Source organism: Saimiri boliviensis, chromosome 5 (assembly GCF_048565385.1).
Source record: "Saimiri boliviensis isolate mSaiBol1 chromosome 5, mSaiBol1.pri, whole genome shotgun sequence".
NCBI classification, from domain to species: domain Eukaryota; kingdom Metazoa; phylum Chordata; class Mammalia; order Primates; family Cebidae; genus Saimiri; species Saimiri boliviensis.
Genome location: NC_133453.1, coordinates 94,977,098 through 94,993,707, shown reverse-complemented (window position 1 = coordinate 94,993,707; position 16,610 = coordinate 94,977,098). Strand labels below are relative to the sequence as shown.

Genomic DNA, 16,610 nt, shown 5'->3' with positions numbered 1-16,610 from the left:
TGTACCTTTTAAGATATGATAAAATGAACTGTAAAGCACTATTTTCTGTTATATTTTCAATTAATGAAGTTCATAAAATGAACAACAAGAAACTAACTCATCAGTTGGTACAACTTTCACTCTCAACACCATCAGTCTGACATTTTTTATAAGCACTGAACATACTTAAAAAGTACTGTGGGGGAAAAAAAAAAAAAAACACTTGCTAAATTACAAGGAACTTTGTGGAAGAAAGATAACAAAACCAAATCAGAATTTCTGATTTTAGTTTATCACTAAAATTTTCACTAAGTAAATTGCTACAGTTTGATCTGGCATTCTTATAAAGTGGAGATAATAACTGATCCTGGAGGAATGTCACAGAGTTAAAGAAAATGTATATGAAGGAACTAGCACAATGTGTGGCACATACTCAGCATTCAATAAACAGTAACTCTACAGCATGTAAAATACATTAATCTCAGAAATTTTGTCATTACAGTGATAATTATTGTACAGCTAAATATCTTTTTCTTACTTTAAAAATAGATAAAAATGAACTGCATTTGCTTTTTCAGATCATGTACAATTAAAACCAAAGCAGCAATACTTTGAGAATATAAAATATTTTTTCTGTAAAGTTAAAATCTAAATAAATATATCAAAATGGATGTATTTTATATATTCACAAATCAGTAATATTTCTATAACGTTTCCAAAAAAGCCTATTCCATTTAATTAAACATGTACAACAGTATACCTACTATGTGCTGTGTGTTACATTATGGTGTTTTTTACAACTGTGGCTAATGGTTGTGAAATCAATTTAGAGCAGCGTAAAAAGAAATTAAATCAGAAAAGAAAGAAAACATCCGAGTGCATCAAATATAATAAGAATATGTATTATAAAAGCTTTGTTTCAATTACAAATATATCTACATTAATAGGTATATTGAGCCACAATGTAAATATCTATCTTGATGTGGATCGCAGTCTAAAGTTTGAAAACACAGCTGTACTAGGATCTTTGGGTCATATGAGGTTGTGTCCGATACAACTGCCATTATTTTCAAGAGCCTTCTATTATTTAAATATGTATGATAAGTACATTGCAAAATGCAAACCAAATCCCATGGATATTAATGTGTTTGAGAGGCTCGGGAAAGTGGGTGAGATGCCTCTTGGAAGGTGGGTTGAACTTTGATAAGTCAAGGAGGAGGGAGGGGCACTGGGTGGTGACATGTGAGCTATCTTCAGGAAACACTGACTAATCTAGGCTACAGTCCAAAATACACATGTTTAAGGACTGAAGTAAGGCTAGGAAGGTGGCTGAAACCATACCAGGAAAGCCAGAACAATGAGGCTTAAGATCAGAAGAGAAGGTGAGACACACGGGCTCATCTTTTGCAGGTTTTGTTAGCGAAAGCTTACAAGATGAAAATAGTGGGCAACAAAGACCTAAAGATAAACTCAACAACTAAGAAAAAAAGCTCCCATAAGAAACCTGGAAGTGAAGAAAGAGTGAGAGGCAATGATAGGATCACAAACTTACACCAGGGTAGCTGGAATCATTGTGACTGGCAGCACAGGCAGATATCAGAATTGTGAGGAATAAACGTTGTTTTGAATATACTTTTGTAATAAACCTGCACATGTAACCCCCTTAACTTACAATAAAAGTGGGAAAAAATACAAGTAGAAAACAAAGTGCTTTGAAAAAGTATAATTATTATGCTTAGGGTTCTCATAATAACATAATCAACATTTCAGAAAGCATCACTACGTAAAATACCCTCGGGGTGGGAATTTTAAGTCTGCACTTTAAAAGCTGAGAAACTCTAATCTCCAACGTCCCTTCTAGTTCGAACTTCTTTGGAATGACTTTATTTTACAGATGAGTAAAGTAAGGCTGAAAGAGGTGACATGGCTAATCAGCGGCAGAGCTGGAACTAGACCCTGAGCCTTATAAATTCCAGGACAGTGTTCATTTCATGGCAGCATATATCTGATGGTTTCCATTTCACAAATGTAACAATTTAGCCAAGGAGAGATATAGCTGGAAAAACTCACTAGTTGGATCCAGATATTTATATTCATTCCCTGTTGTGCTGCTTTCTGTCAGTGACTCCTGTTCTGATAGGCATTGCAGGAAACAGGAATATTAAAACAGGCAGGCCTTCCACCATAGTCTTTTATTGGGGAAATATTATTTTGACCATACCACACTCCAAATCATGACCATATACAACTATATAAACTCAAAACCAAGTATAGCAACTATATCCTGAGATCTCCCATCAACCCTATATCATATATGCCTTTACAGGCCTTCAAAATTATGTTTCCAATTTCCTATTTGTCTATTAATGTCGATCTTTTCCATAATTATTTTCCTGTGTCTTTCCCAAGTGCACATTTCTCAAACTTTGAGGACAGCTGATGAAAACGACAGAGCATTTTCCCTCAATGATGTTTTCATACTTATAATTTTTGAGAACAATTTCTTGAGAGATGTTTTGGGAGCTGTATTCCGGAACACATTATCTTCATGGTCTTCCCTGGTAGGATGGATAAATGATCTTGCCTTAAGAGTTGCAATGAATCTTCTGGTTTCATAGAAAAAATTATTCCACTTACAGAAGCTGCAGGAATAGACTTTAAGCCCAAGGATGGCATGACTGGGAGTGATCCTAGGGAAAATACCAGTTCTCACAGGACACGTTGAGGAATGAGAGTGAGTTACTTGCAGTTACTTGCAACTGGTGAATGGTCTGAGCATTTGGCAGGGAAGGGTATCAGCTCAGTTAATAAGCCTTTCCTGAGAAAGGAAAAGACCGCAGGTACTGAATGGGAACTTCATCCTTGTTAGGGTATCAATAAAAGCTGGGCCAGGGTGGCTTGATTTTCCCACCAGGAGTGCTGCAGAATTCTCTGCTGTGGGGCTGTTTCAGAGGTTCTACTCTTTACCTACAAAGTGCCTTTCAGTCAGTTATACCATGGCACTATTATGGCAGCCAAGTGACAAGTGACTACAGTGCAGTGTGATATACGTGCTTTGCAACTGATGGAATGAGCACAGATGCTATGAAGTAACAGGAAAGAAAGAGAAAAAGAAGGTATACAGTTGGGATTTTGCCACATGGAGAAAGGGTTTGAGAGTGTCTACATGGGGAAGAAGAAAGGAATTTAAGCAACAAGTAACATAAGACATGGAGATGGGTAAGGGCACAGATGTATTCAGGAAATGGCAAAGATAACAGGAATTCATGAGGAACCAGGCTAGGGCAAGATTTTGAAGAGCCTCCCCTGTAAAGGAAAATGAAAAGGAAATTACATTCATCCTGCAGAAAATCTGAGACACTTACTATTGTTATACTACTATGATTCTCTTCTTGGATGATCTAGGTTTAGAAAGAACACTGATAATAGCAAGTGGATGAACTCAATGTCAAAAGTATCTAGAGTCTGGGAGAGTAATCTGAAGCCTTTGTAGGAGTCAAGGACCCAACTGGAAAAGAGGCAACAGAATCAGAATGAAGCATGGGATCAAGAAAGAATAGGATCTTAGTCGCCTGTTCACTGTGGGAGAGTAGAGAAGACAATGAGGCAAGAACGACTTGTCATCTGTTTTTTTAATTTCTTGGAATTATTTCCATGGGATGCATGCCATGGTGAAATGACTGAGTCAAACAAAGGGTAGAGTAATATAGCTCAGGAAAAATAATTTACATCATCATCATCATACATGCAGAGATTGCCGCACAAGTGGGCTAGTCTTAGTTACAAGTCTTTACTTTTATTGTTTTGTTCAATGCAACTGCTCTCTCATAATTTTTTTGTACTTACATGTATTTCATTACTGGTAAAATTAGAGCATTTCTCCTCCTGAAATTCTATTTAGTATTATTTCTTCTGATATTATCATCTCTTGTGTTTATTAGCTGTGTGATCTCAGGCAAGTTATTTAACTAAAGCCTTAGTGTCCTCACCTATACATAGGGGAGAGTAATTATACCTATTGAGGGGATTGCTGTGATACAAAACGAGGTATCAGAGTAAAAGCCTAGCCCTGACTTGGCACAGAGTAGGAATTCAGTAGATTACTGTACTTATAATGATGTGTTGATGGTACTGCAAACCTTTATTTATAATATATAGTTACAGTATATGCTTCATTTCATATATGTTCATATCCATATTCATATATGAAATACAGCATATATTCTCTATATTTACATATATTTAGAATACATGTAAACGTATAACTTGTTGTTTTATAACATAAATGTTATTTATTTTATTCAATTAGCTGATTTCACTAAGAAAAAATACTCTGTTTTTGAGTTGGGATAAGTATTAGTAAATTTTGTTATCCTAAGTTTGTCGAATGTTAAATATATATACAAGTTGTATTCCTGCTTCTCCATTTCTGCCTGTTTTTCTTTCTTTTTTTTTTTTTTTTGTACTTTCGTGTTTTAAATCTGTATGATACTTTTAAAAGTTCTCACTTCATACATGTTCTGAATCTGGTGGGACATGTTTTCCTTCATGATTCCCTTGATGGTTTGCCCTTTCATTTATTTATTTTGTTTGGATTTTAGAACTCCTTTGCAAGGATATGTAATATTCTGGTACCCTAATTAGAACCCTGTTAAATTCAGAAATTATATTAAGGGATATCTTCAGTTCTATTTAGCATGTACTCTTTTTCTGTCAGGAGCTTATATGCCTACATTTAATTGAATCTTCCTTACTTTTCTCATTATGTTTTGTTGTTTTCTTTATTTCAGCAAAGGACAGGGAGACAGAAGACTTCAGATGTAATTTCACATTCTTGAAAACTGACTTTCTCAGTCATGTTCTCATGAAAGAAAATATGTGTCCATTCAAAGAAGCATGTGAAGGTGGCTCTGTCTACTTCAAACCCATGCTACTAAAATGGAGCTAATAAGCATCATTTCCTCAGCTGTACTTGTTAAATCACTTGTCTGCTATAAGGTTTGCTCATAAACAATGTGAAATAATGTTTTCAAAATTATTAAAATGTTATAAACAAGAGTGTGATAAAATAAAATATAATTATATAGACATTTTTGTTTTCTAATGAGACAATAAGATTCCACAAGGGAGGAACCATGTCTTCGTCTCTTGGTATCCGCAATACTTAACATGGTGCTAGACCATAAAAGGAACTCAGCGAGTAATTCTATGTTAAGGAATGAATAATGATAAAAAAAATTATAAAGAAAAGGAATAGGTTTAGGGAGTGGTATGAATTGGAGAAAAATGAGTTTATTCAATCTTACTAGTACATTAACTTCATCTCAATATATTTTTTATTTGACACAACAAGGTCTCTGCCACTGTGCCTGGCCTAATCTTCTTATAATTGTCTTATAATTCAATATTTATCAATATATTAGTAGCTTTCCTTTTGCTAGGCTCTCCTTGTGACAAAATTTTAAACCTTTATATTAGTGTGATGTATGTTATTTGTGTCCTAGAATCTTTCCAGTATTTCCCTCTTAGTATAGCTGCTCTGCTGAAAATGAGACAGGATCTGGGAGCTGAGTGAAGGAGAAGATGGAAGTGGCGGGGAATGTTATATAATTATCCAACATTTGACTCCAGAGCCAAGAGCCAGAAATATGCCAAGATCATAGTAATAACCATTGTCATATCAAATACCAACCAGAAGCTTTCCATATACTGTTCTTAACCTTAAAGGTGAAACAGAAAGACTTCTGTCCGCCAAAACCATAGTTGAGGTTTTTGGTTTCCTTGTAACCTTTCTGGCTGCCTTAATGTCTAAAGCTGAAACTCCCTCTCCCACCATGTCTGCAGCATGGAAAGATGAACCTCGTTTAAGGTTTTGGCAGTTCACAGAAATGAGTATTTTGTTTAGAATTACCATTTGTGGGAAATTATTAAGTATACAAACACATTCCACTGATTTGATATCTTAAGCATTTTGTTCTTTTTTTTGAAATCATCTCAAGGGCTAACAATGTGACCTTATCATGAGAACTGGCCAAAACTCAAATATTTGCATTGAGGAGCTTCTAGGCCTTTTGGTTCATTTGTAATATGGATTCTGATGCAGATGCTTTATGTAGCAGAATGACCTTTCCAATTTTCTGAATAAAAATAAAATGGTCTTTTGAGGTACAGCATCATTCATGTCTCTTTTAGATCCAAGATGCATTAAAAACTCATTCCATGTACAAACTCTGAAGGCAAGTCCATGAGTCTTATAATAAAATCTGCATAGTAGTTTACAATGCGCAAATTATCTAATTGTGCTGAAATCCTCATTATAACTCACTGAAGTTGATAGGGCAGGTGATTTTATTATTATTTCCCTTTCCCATCTCCTCTTTGTTATTGCACAGATGGATTAACATGGGTTAACTCAGAAGCTTTGGCTTGGCACAGTGGCTAATGCCTGCAATCCCAGCACTTTGGGAGGCTGAGGCAGGTGAATCATGAGGTCAAGAGATCAAGATCATTCTGGCCAACAGTGAAACCCCCTGCCTACAAAAAATACATAAATTACCTTGGCATGGTGGTGCATGCCTGTAATCCCAGCTACTCAGGAGGCTGAGGCAAGAGAATTGTTTGAACCCAGGAGGTGGAGGTTGCAGTTAGCTGAGGTCACGCTGCTGCACTCCAACCTGGCGGCAGAGTAAGATTCTGACTCAAAAAAAAAAAAAAAAAAAAGGAAAGCTTCAAGAGACCCAGTCCCAAGCCTGGTTTGCTAGGCTGAATTCCCACAAATCAGAGTTTCTCAATTGAGGCACTACTGACATTTTAGGTTGGATAGTTGTTTGCCGTGGAGGCTGTCCTGTGTACTGCAAGATGTTCAGCAGCATCCCTGGCCTCTACCTACTAGATGCCAGGAGCACTACCCCACTGCGCAACAGTTGTGACAGCCAAAAATGTCTCCAAATATTGTCAAATGTCCCTGGAAGTGGAGGTGGGAATCTCTGGTTGAAAACCACTGAAAGCTTTTCAAAATGCCAAGTCACCTGTAAGTGATAAGTAACTCAATTTCTACAGAGACTACCTCCACTTTGTATCTGCCATGCTTTTCAGGACACAGTTGCTAGGTGTGTCTTCAGATACCAATCTTCTTGTTTCCAGCAAGAAATTACAGGCAATGCAATAGTTGTCCCTTATCCACAGGGGATGAATTGCAAGACCCCTATTGCATGTCTAAAACTGCAGGTAGTACTGGACCTTATGTATACTATGTTTTTTTTTCCTATATATTTCACAGTAGTGGGCAGGAATTTCTTGCCGTTATCAACTCCTGCTTTCTTACCTGTAAAACAGGGATGATTTTGTGAACGTTCCTGTAGAGCACAGGCTATTTGCCTTTGAGGTAGACTGGCTGGGTGGTTTCAGGTGAGTGACTTAACCTCCCTGTGCCTTATGTTTTTCAGCTGTAAATGGTAATTCCAACAGTGCCTAATTCACAGGATTATTGTGAAGACTGCGTAAGGTAATGTGTAAAGGGCTCAGAACAGTGTCTGGCACATGCTAAGTGCTCAAGAAATGTTAGCTCCAGAATTATGAAGGATGTCAGTTCTAGTAAGTGATGAACAAAGCACTGAAGTAGGACTACAAGTTTCAAATGTCACAGAACATGTCTACTTCATTCACCACTGCATCAGTGCCTGGCACAAAGAATGCATTTTAAAAACATTCATTAAAAAAAATACAGCAACGACTAGGGCTCAGGAAAACTGACTTCCAGGTTCCACTCTGAACCTTGCTACTATCTACTGCCCATCTCACCCACTGCACCCAGCAGTGAGGCCTTGGGAAAGCTGCTAATTCTAGATCTCTCTCATCTCCTATAAAATGAAGGGATGATGTATAAGAGCTATAAACTGTAGTGCTCTAAATTATAATGGGCACGCTTAATTCTACTATACTTTTTAGGAAAAGGATTACAAAAACTTTGTAACAACATAATTTTTGCTTGAAAACAATCGACAGTATAGAGATGCTACAAAGTTGCTGAATTATAGTTTTCAAAAGAAATTTAGTGTTGATTGCTTCATCAAAAAGGGCAGTAAAACTTGGCACTAATGCCATCACTCAGTGGTGTGCTACTTTTCCCCCAAGAGCTCTGTAGAGAGGGAAGGAAAATGAAGCTGAAAACAGAGAAATCAGTGGTCCTGCTGTCAATATATTAAGACTTTCTTGGTTTTCCAATCCTTCTGGCTTGTATGTGAAGGGAAAAGCTTGACTCACTTACAGGCAATGGAATCAAAGTGACTTAAGCTTTCAGAGTCTGTTTCTCTACCTATAAAATGGGACAGGATAACACCTACTCTCAATGAGAGTATCATGAGCATTGCATGAAATAACCTGGCAAATGATCATGAAAGAACATTTTCAATTAATTGAAGTTATTAATAATAATTCCAATTATTTACAACAGAACCATATCCCTACTAATAGCATTGAGAGTAATTCTTTGGCTGGGTATCAAATAGTATATAAATTGTATTTTTTTTTTCTTTTTTTTTGAGACGGAGTTTCTGTTGTCCAGGCTGGAGTACAGATTGCAGTTGCGTGATCTCAGCTCACTGCAGCCTCCACCTCCCAAGTTCAACTGATTTGCTAGCCTCAGCCTCCCCAGTAGCTAGGATTACATGCGTGCATCCCCATGCTCAACCAATTTTTGTGTTTAGTAGAGACAGGGATTCACCAGGTTGGCCAGGCTGATCTCAAAATTCCGACCTCAGTTGGTCCACCTGCCTCCGCCTCCCAAGGTGCCAGGATTACAGGTGTGAGCCACTGTGCCTGGCCAGAAATGCTAATGCAGTATGCAAAAAAACAGACAAAGAAATGCATGCCAGCTAGGTAATCCTCTTTATGGAAGAGCTAAATAAGAGATTAGGAGTGCTGAATGGTGAGTTGGGGAAAATTAATGTTTAAAGTTAGAGAAACAGTTGGGTCTGAAAAAAAGAACATGAAAAAGCAGATTAGCAGAGTGGTTAAAGCACTGCCTAGGTGACTCGTCTATTTGTTTCTTCAGGTGGGAAAAAATGGAGATAGTAATACTGAACAGGATTGTTATAAAGGGTTAAAGAGTTAATATTCATGAATGGCTTAGAACTACACCTGGAATATAGTAAATGCTATCTAAGGATCTGTTACATAGACTAGAGAAGTCATAATCATGGCTGAAGTGACACAGAATGGCCTGTTAGAAAGGCTCTGTGGTAGAGACCAGCAAAGTGGCCTTCTAAGGGCACAACCTAGAAACTACCAGCTCTTTCATCCACTCCATACCCGGGCTCCTCCTCTGGGCAAGTTGAAGTGGCATGGCCATCAAGAGTCAATTCATATTTGAGATGACAGAGATGGACCAGTGGCTGAGGCAGAAAAAAACCTCTGTTGACACTAGAGGTAAGAGAAGTACTTGTATAGACAATATGCTATCCCTTCCTGTGGGCTCCCACAGTACTCCCTATGTATTTCACAGCATCCCAGTTAGACAGAGATCCCTGAGGGGGAAACCGAGTGCTGTTCATTATGGAATGCCCCCTCCACAGTGCTCAGTATGTGTGGAAGTGAAGCCAAAGTAAGAAGTAATTACTGAGCTACTAAGCACTTGGACCCCTAACTGCTCCACACTCTATTTTCAACCCTCTGTATTGCTCTAAATAGCTCAAGGTCAATGTGTGGGAGAGGAGAGCTGTAATTCCAAAACTTAGGCTTTTTAGTAAAAATCGAGTCTTATTTGTAGTGGTGGACTGAAATTACCAGGTGGTAAAACTGGCTAAGAAGTCTTCTGATGGAGGGAATTTCCTCCAGCCTCTTTTCTCAGTCCATCCACAAACACCTCAAAGCTAGCAGAAACAAAACTGAACTTAGGAAATGAGGAACTTTGCAAATGAGCTGATCTTTTCTTCTTTCTCTATGACCATCTATCAAATTCTCTTCTGTGCTTTCCTTGAGAACATCCTTCTCATACAGCCCTCTCTCCAATCTCTCTGCTTAGCACCTTACAGGATCACACTGGGATTACCACCACAGAGTCTTACTGTGGTTCTGTCTACATTTCATTGCAAGACACAGCTTCCTAAAATACAGGTTTCATCATATTTCTTCCCTGTTCAAGATCTAGGCTCCTTATTTCTTACCTTTACCTTATCTACTTTGGTTATCAAGTTCCTCCATATTTGGGCCCTACCCTGCCTATGTGATGCACATATCAACTTACTTACTAAGGCCTGCATGTAGAATATCCTGTTCTGTTTAATGACCTCACAGCACTCACCATTGTAGTTTTTCTCTCAATCACATTTTCTAAAATGTTGGCTTCTTGTGCTTTGCCCATGTTGTTTCCCCTTTTAGAATAACTTAATCCTTCTTTTCTGGCTATTCAAGTACCAGCCCTTCAATTAACACTCGAAATCACCTGTGTGGCTTAGATAATGTATAATTGTATTACCTTGTGTTTCTATTACCTTGTGTTTCGCTCTCTGTTGCCTATGTGTAGGCAGAGGTGTTCCCGCCTCAAAAAACAATGATAAATTCTTAAGAGCAGGGAGTTTACATCATTTTTACTTCTTTGTTCAATAAATACTGAGCTTCACTGCTGTGTCAGGCACTGCACTAGGCTTTGGGGTACAACGATGAAAATGACAGATACAGTCCCTGTCCTCATAGCATTTACATTCCAGTGTGTATGGGCATATGTGTGAAAGATATGAAAAAATCTACACATGCATAATTCAAAACTGAAGTAAGCACCATGAACACAAAGTATGGGGTGCTGAGAAATCATGACAAAGCTTCATATTGAAAGAAAATCTCCCTGAGCTGAGATCAAAAGGATAAAATAGAAATAAACAGGCAAACATCCAAAGGTCTCAAGAAGCCTGGAGTCTTAGGGGAACTGAGAAAAGGTCAGTATCCACAGCTGCAGAGGGCAGAAGATGAGCCATATGAGACAAGGCTACTGACGTGCAGGCTGGGTGTAGTTCCTGACACTGTACTAGAATCAAGAGGCACTTGTGAAGTGAAAGTAAACTTTAGGTGTTCCTTAGGAGTCATAATGCACGATGGCAAAAATTATTTCTGAAATATTGTTGCTGTACATTTGATTTTCAAACAATGCTGAATACCCAAAGCTTAAAAACCATGAATACTTGTATACTTGTATGCTTACGAGTCCCCATTTCACTGACCCAAATGTGACTAGTGAGGATGCCGGGCAAAGGAAATGACCCTTTGAAAAGGCTCCACGTGACATCAATAAAGAGAGGATCTGCTGCTATCAGCTTCTGATTTTTGTCTTTCTCAAGTTCAATAAACAAGACATGGACCAATGACAACTATGACATGGACTGTGGTTCATTCCACATCACAAGTTAGATGCCAAAATGCTTTGCACAGGCCACCAAACAGATGGTAACGTATTTCAGCCAATACCAATGTGCGCAGGATTCAAACCAGTGACCCCAGAGGTGAGAGGCTGTATATTCAATTACAAATTCCCACTTTCCTTAAGTGTTCAGATGCCTAAAGCAATATATTTTATTTACATCAAGATGCATTGTATAAACTATATTTGATCAAAGAGATGACTTCACGTCCTCAACTTAAATCAAAGAATGCTTACTTAAGTATTTTTTTAATTGAATCAGACTTTAATGCCATCGTATAATCTTTTGGTTAACAGTGCTCATCTTGATTATTCTAACAAAGGGAAACATGGAAATTAATACTTACGTTGTAGAGCTTATGTCGTCTATAAAAATACACATTAGAAAATTCAACAGAGGTACCTGGGACATCTGTGAAGGTTTCTCCAAGGATTGAGACATGGAAATTGAGTCCTAAGTCCTTAAGATGCATTAATACCTTAAAAAAGCTTTCTGGATCTTTATCATGCTCCCTGGAAATAAACACACACAATATAACTTGTGTTACCTTAGGGCATCTGTTAGGAAAAGTGATTTCATGTCGTACAGTTTCATTTTTTTTCATGGTCTATTGCTGGTTGGGGAGCCTATGGTATCCAAGCAGAGATTTCTTCCTATAACCTCACACTGTAACATCAGCAGAGTTTTCATGTCCACAAACTTGTCTCTTATGATCAGAACCTAGTCCTACTGAAGTTTTAAGGCTCTGCAGCCTTAAAGGAGAAATCTGCCTTTTCACATCTTAAGCCTAGACTATAGAAAGCATAGTGTATTTTGCTTTTCCCTAAAATGGTTAATTTTCTACTTAACGGAGGATAGAAATAAACTTTTTTTTTTTTTTTTAAATTTAAGAAAAGACCAATCTTCAAAGGCTGACTCTCTACTGATCATGAGAATGTACCAAAGATGCCTTTTCATTTCCATAGGTCTGAATACCTTCCTCTCACATTTACTGAGCTCCTTTGTGCCTACAAGGAACACACAATTTAGGGAGATTAGAGACCCTCTCACTAATCTCTCATTTTAAATAATTGAATGGAGAATTATAAATACATCAAAAGGGGGTAGGTCTGGGTCTATGTCCGCTGGGTATTAACTTAGGAGTGGAGTTACGCAACATATAAAAGAATAGTAATAAAGATAATTCTTTCATTTAGTAGAGGCTTTGGAACACATGGATTATTTTTTGTTTGTTTAGCTTGTCAGTATTCTTTGAAAATGACAGAATGAGAAGCTAAAGGACACTAAAAATTTTTAAAATTCTACAATTCAACAAATCACATAAAAATAAAATGAGTTTTTTTAACATCCTAAGGTGTGACTATTTCAGTATTTCTTGCATTTAATTACACTGTTTTAAATTATCTTATTTCAGACAGATGTGGACCAGATGTCTTCAAAATATTTGGCTTTTATTTGTAATTCAGAATTTTAACTTCTTTTTTACATTATGGAAAAATATTATATATCGGCAATTGAATTTCTCATTTACTAATTATGTAAAATAAATCTGTAAATTGATCAAACTGCTATATGGAATATGAAAATTACATCAGTCAGAAAATCTCAAGAAAAATGACATCTGCAACCCTAAATGTGTTAATTCACAATTCAGTCAATATTTTCAGTATCATGAATTAAAACAAATGTATCTTCTAATTAACATTTTAAAACAGCATTTATTAAATTGGTAATCTTATGAAATTGGTAAGCTCTTATAGAATTAGAGTTCTATAACCATTTCTTTTAAGCTCTATATATCTCAGTTTGATTTAGTTCAAATAATAAAGAATGCAATGACAAAATGTTCATTGCTTTTTAAGATGATGCATATTACATACACGTACCATTGGGAAGTTTCTGGATAGTTCTCATACGTACTACTGCTATGGGAAAGAACAAAGATTCAAAACAGTTTGAAAGCAAAGAATATGCCATATGCCATCTTTAGCCACATCAATCAAATAGCTGCCACCTAATCTATAAAATGTTCTTTTAGTCTGATTCTCTAGGAAATACTTAGATGAAAAGATTGGAAATAATATAACATAATATATCTTAAAGAGGGAGTAACACCATAGGGAAATGTAGCCATTCAGTTCTCTAATTTTTTCATTTTGAGTTCAAAAATTTTGGCTATGGATACCTAAGAGACCATACATTCTAAATATTTCTCTTTTTTGGGGGTATTAAAGTAAAAGTAGATGAGGTTTGGAGTTGGGAGAGGTTTAATCGGGTAGAGCTGTAGTTCTTAAAAGATTCCAATGTGAATATTTTCAAAGCAGCTGGCTTTATAAACCTCTATTTTCAGTGTTTTTATACAAGATAAATGCATTACAATCCTGCTGTATTCTTTAGCTATTTCCTATAGGTGGACAAAAGCTTTCATATTCAATAGTTACTTTGCATAAGAACACAAAAGAGATTTATGTGAATCCCCTCTTTTTGTTTAAACCATAATATATGGCCAAATGTAAGGTGAAATTTTTCTTTCCCAAAGTTATCCCTCAGAAAAAGAGGCACTTTATACTAAAGTCCTTATAAAGTCATCTCATAATACCAGGCAGTCTCTCAATTACTTTATTTTAAACAAAGTACTGTTTAGGGAACATGGATTAGCCCGAAACAACTGATGAGAGTTTTGGATGGTTTTAGCAATTATTCTTTTCATGGGACTAGTAAAAACAGAAGCAAAGGAATTTAATATTGAGTTAGTAATTATTTTGAGAGACATGACCTAACAATTCTAAGTGCTGGATATTGTTGAAAACAAGTATTTTAAAGATCACTAAGAAAAGTAATAGAGTTAACTGGAGATAAGTAGTAAGTGGGTTTTTTTTTCTTTCTTTTTTTATAGTTGGGGAAAAAATTTCCATTATACACAGTTTCACAAAGTCCCTCATCCCAAACTACTCAGACTCAATTCCAGATGACAGGTAGTGAAAACAGGCCAACTGCCTGAAGAGGTGCCACCATTTTATAAAGTCAAAAATGCATGGAAGGGGGGTCGAAACTGCTTCATGAAATATAAGGGTTGGAAGAGACCAATACTGCTAAAAATTATTACTTATAGTATGCATTTTAAAGTATTTTTATGTCTAAATTACATATTATAAATATACAATTTTATTTCATCTATGTCATGCAAACTTTAATATAATCAATTTAGTTGAAAAAATTTTGGGGTTTTCTTTTTAGAAAAATGGGAAATTGCCTAACCTTCAATTATTAAAGATGTGCATAAATATTAGGCTACAGCCATGTATCAAAGCATGGATAATATTCAATGGCAGAGCTCAATATATTTTGTTTAGTAAAGAACCCATTCTAGCTATCCAATGGATCATCCATAGATTTTACCCCAGAGCCTATGACAATAATGAACCCATTAAGCATAATAAGTGAATTTGTCTTAAATTCCTTTCTAGAAAACTTAATGTGAAACTCTCATACATATCATTTTAGAATAAAGTATTAAATACATAGAAGGTGGGATTTAAAGATAATATACTGAGTTCCCCTTTCTGCTAACAGCTATCAATATTAAACATACATACAATAGCATGTCCAATTCACTACAACCATATTTGTAGATTTATGGGCTCCTAAACACTCTTATTCTCATCCATTGCTGGTAGAAATATAAATTGAAACAATCTTTAAAAGGATAATTTGATAATGCAAATAATAAGACTTAAAATATATGTAACTTTTACCCAAGTAACTGCAATTTAGAAAAGTTATTCTATAAAATAATTAAAGATGTGCAAAGAAATTCAGCTAGAGTATGTTCACAGCAACACTGTTTATAATGGCAACCATCTGTAAATGACCTAATGGAATGATAAGTAAATGTATTTTGACACACATATATGATGCAATACTATGTAGCCATTAAAAATAACATTGCAAAAATATACTTCTTGAAGTAGAAAAATATTCAAGAAATACTGTTAAGTAAAACGGAGATGACAGAGTAGCGTGATCTGTATGATCTGTTTTTCTAACACAAAATGAATGTATATGTCTAGGAAAAAGTTTGGGATAGGTATACCAAAAGTTAACAGAAATTATCTTTAGGGGTTGTTATGTTTCTTTTTTTCTTTTGGCACGTTTTCTACTTTTTCTTTAATAAACATTTTTATAGAAGTCATTTTAATGCTTTTAAGAAATTATCCATCTCTAATATTCCACCATAAAATTACCAGATTTTTTGCTTAGCCCCAACATTTCCAGTATTTACAGCAACATAATTCCCCCTTTCCTATGACCCTATACATCTGAGAGTTGCCAATCAAGACAACTTAAGCCTTCACAACATATTCGAGAAGATAAGTGAGGGTCCAAGCTTCCCAACAATTTCAATAGTCTTGAGTAGTAAGAATGAAACAGTCTGGCTGCGAATTCATTCCTCTGCACCACCATTATGGCAGAAGAGACCAGCGCAGAAATATTTCAAGCTTACTGGAAGCAGTAGATACAGCAAGAACAGCTTTTATTCCCAAATATTATTCAGAACATTTGAAAAGCATAAACTGTTTCCATGTGTTTTTTTATTCCTATATCTGTTCTCTCTCTGTGTTGCCTTTCCAGTTTAGTTTCTTAGAGCTAAATTTCTTCCTATTCATCACTTAACATTCATTCAGTAAATATTTATTGAGGATTTCTAAGTTCTCCATACTTGTCACTTACACTGAACTGTTATCCTTTCTTATTTTTCCATATAACTTTATACATATTGGATACAATCTCTTTAGTTTATTCTCTTGCAGAACACTGGCTCTTTATGAATGCTATAGTGTTCTCAAGAGCATGTCACTCTGGCTTGAGAGCTCCATGAAGAAAGGATAAATGTTATTTGTTTTGTTTACTACTAAGTACTCAGTACCTAGCTGAGTAATGATAGCTATTACTTGCGTTCATCAACATCCATTCATTCTCTCTAAGCACACAGAAGACTCCATCTTCATCTTCTTTCATTAATATAAGGACACAGGAGTAGTTCTGGACAATGGATAGATATATGCCACTTTCAGACAAAATATCTAAAAGCAGTTCTGGCTATATCTTTCCCTGCCGTGGTAGACCTTAAGACGTCTTATGTTAAGAGGATTAGTTTTAAAGAGTGATGCCGTCTGGGTTGCCACATGGAGGAGAGTTGCCCTGTAAAGCCACCTAAAC

At 36.1% G+C, this 16,610-nt stretch overlaps 1 protein-coding gene and 1 long non-coding RNA gene across 12 annotated transcripts in view; one reads left to right on the top strand and one right to left on the bottom strand.

Annotated features, from left to right (window-relative positions):
- Positions 1 to 5,065, top strand: part of LOC141584612 (uncharacterized) — a 26,431-nt gene extending 21,366 nt beyond the window's left edge. The window contains exon 3 of the long non-coding RNA XR_012517772.1: positions 4,770 to 5,065. This is a non-coding gene — a long non-coding RNA (uncharacterized LOC141584612). The remainder of the gene's footprint in view (positions 1 to 4,769) is intronic.
- Positions 1 to 16,610, bottom strand: part of GTDC1 (glycosyltransferase like domain containing 1) — a 424,620-nt gene that overhangs the window by 43,264 nt on the left and 364,746 nt on the right. For 9 of the 11 annotated variants that reach the window (XR_012517769.1, XR_012517768.1, XR_012517771.1 and 6 more), the window contains one exon: positions 11,793 to 11,902. The exons of the other annotated variants lie outside the window; for them this stretch is intronic. Coding sequence is in view for 3 of the 9 variants with exons in the window: in XM_074399728.1 (XP_074255829.1) it covers positions 11,793 to 11,902 (110 nt within the window). In the remaining 6 variants the exon portion in view is untranslated. The remainder of the gene's footprint in view (positions 1 to 11,792; positions 11,903 to 16,610) is intronic. 11 annotated transcript variants of the gene reach the window in all.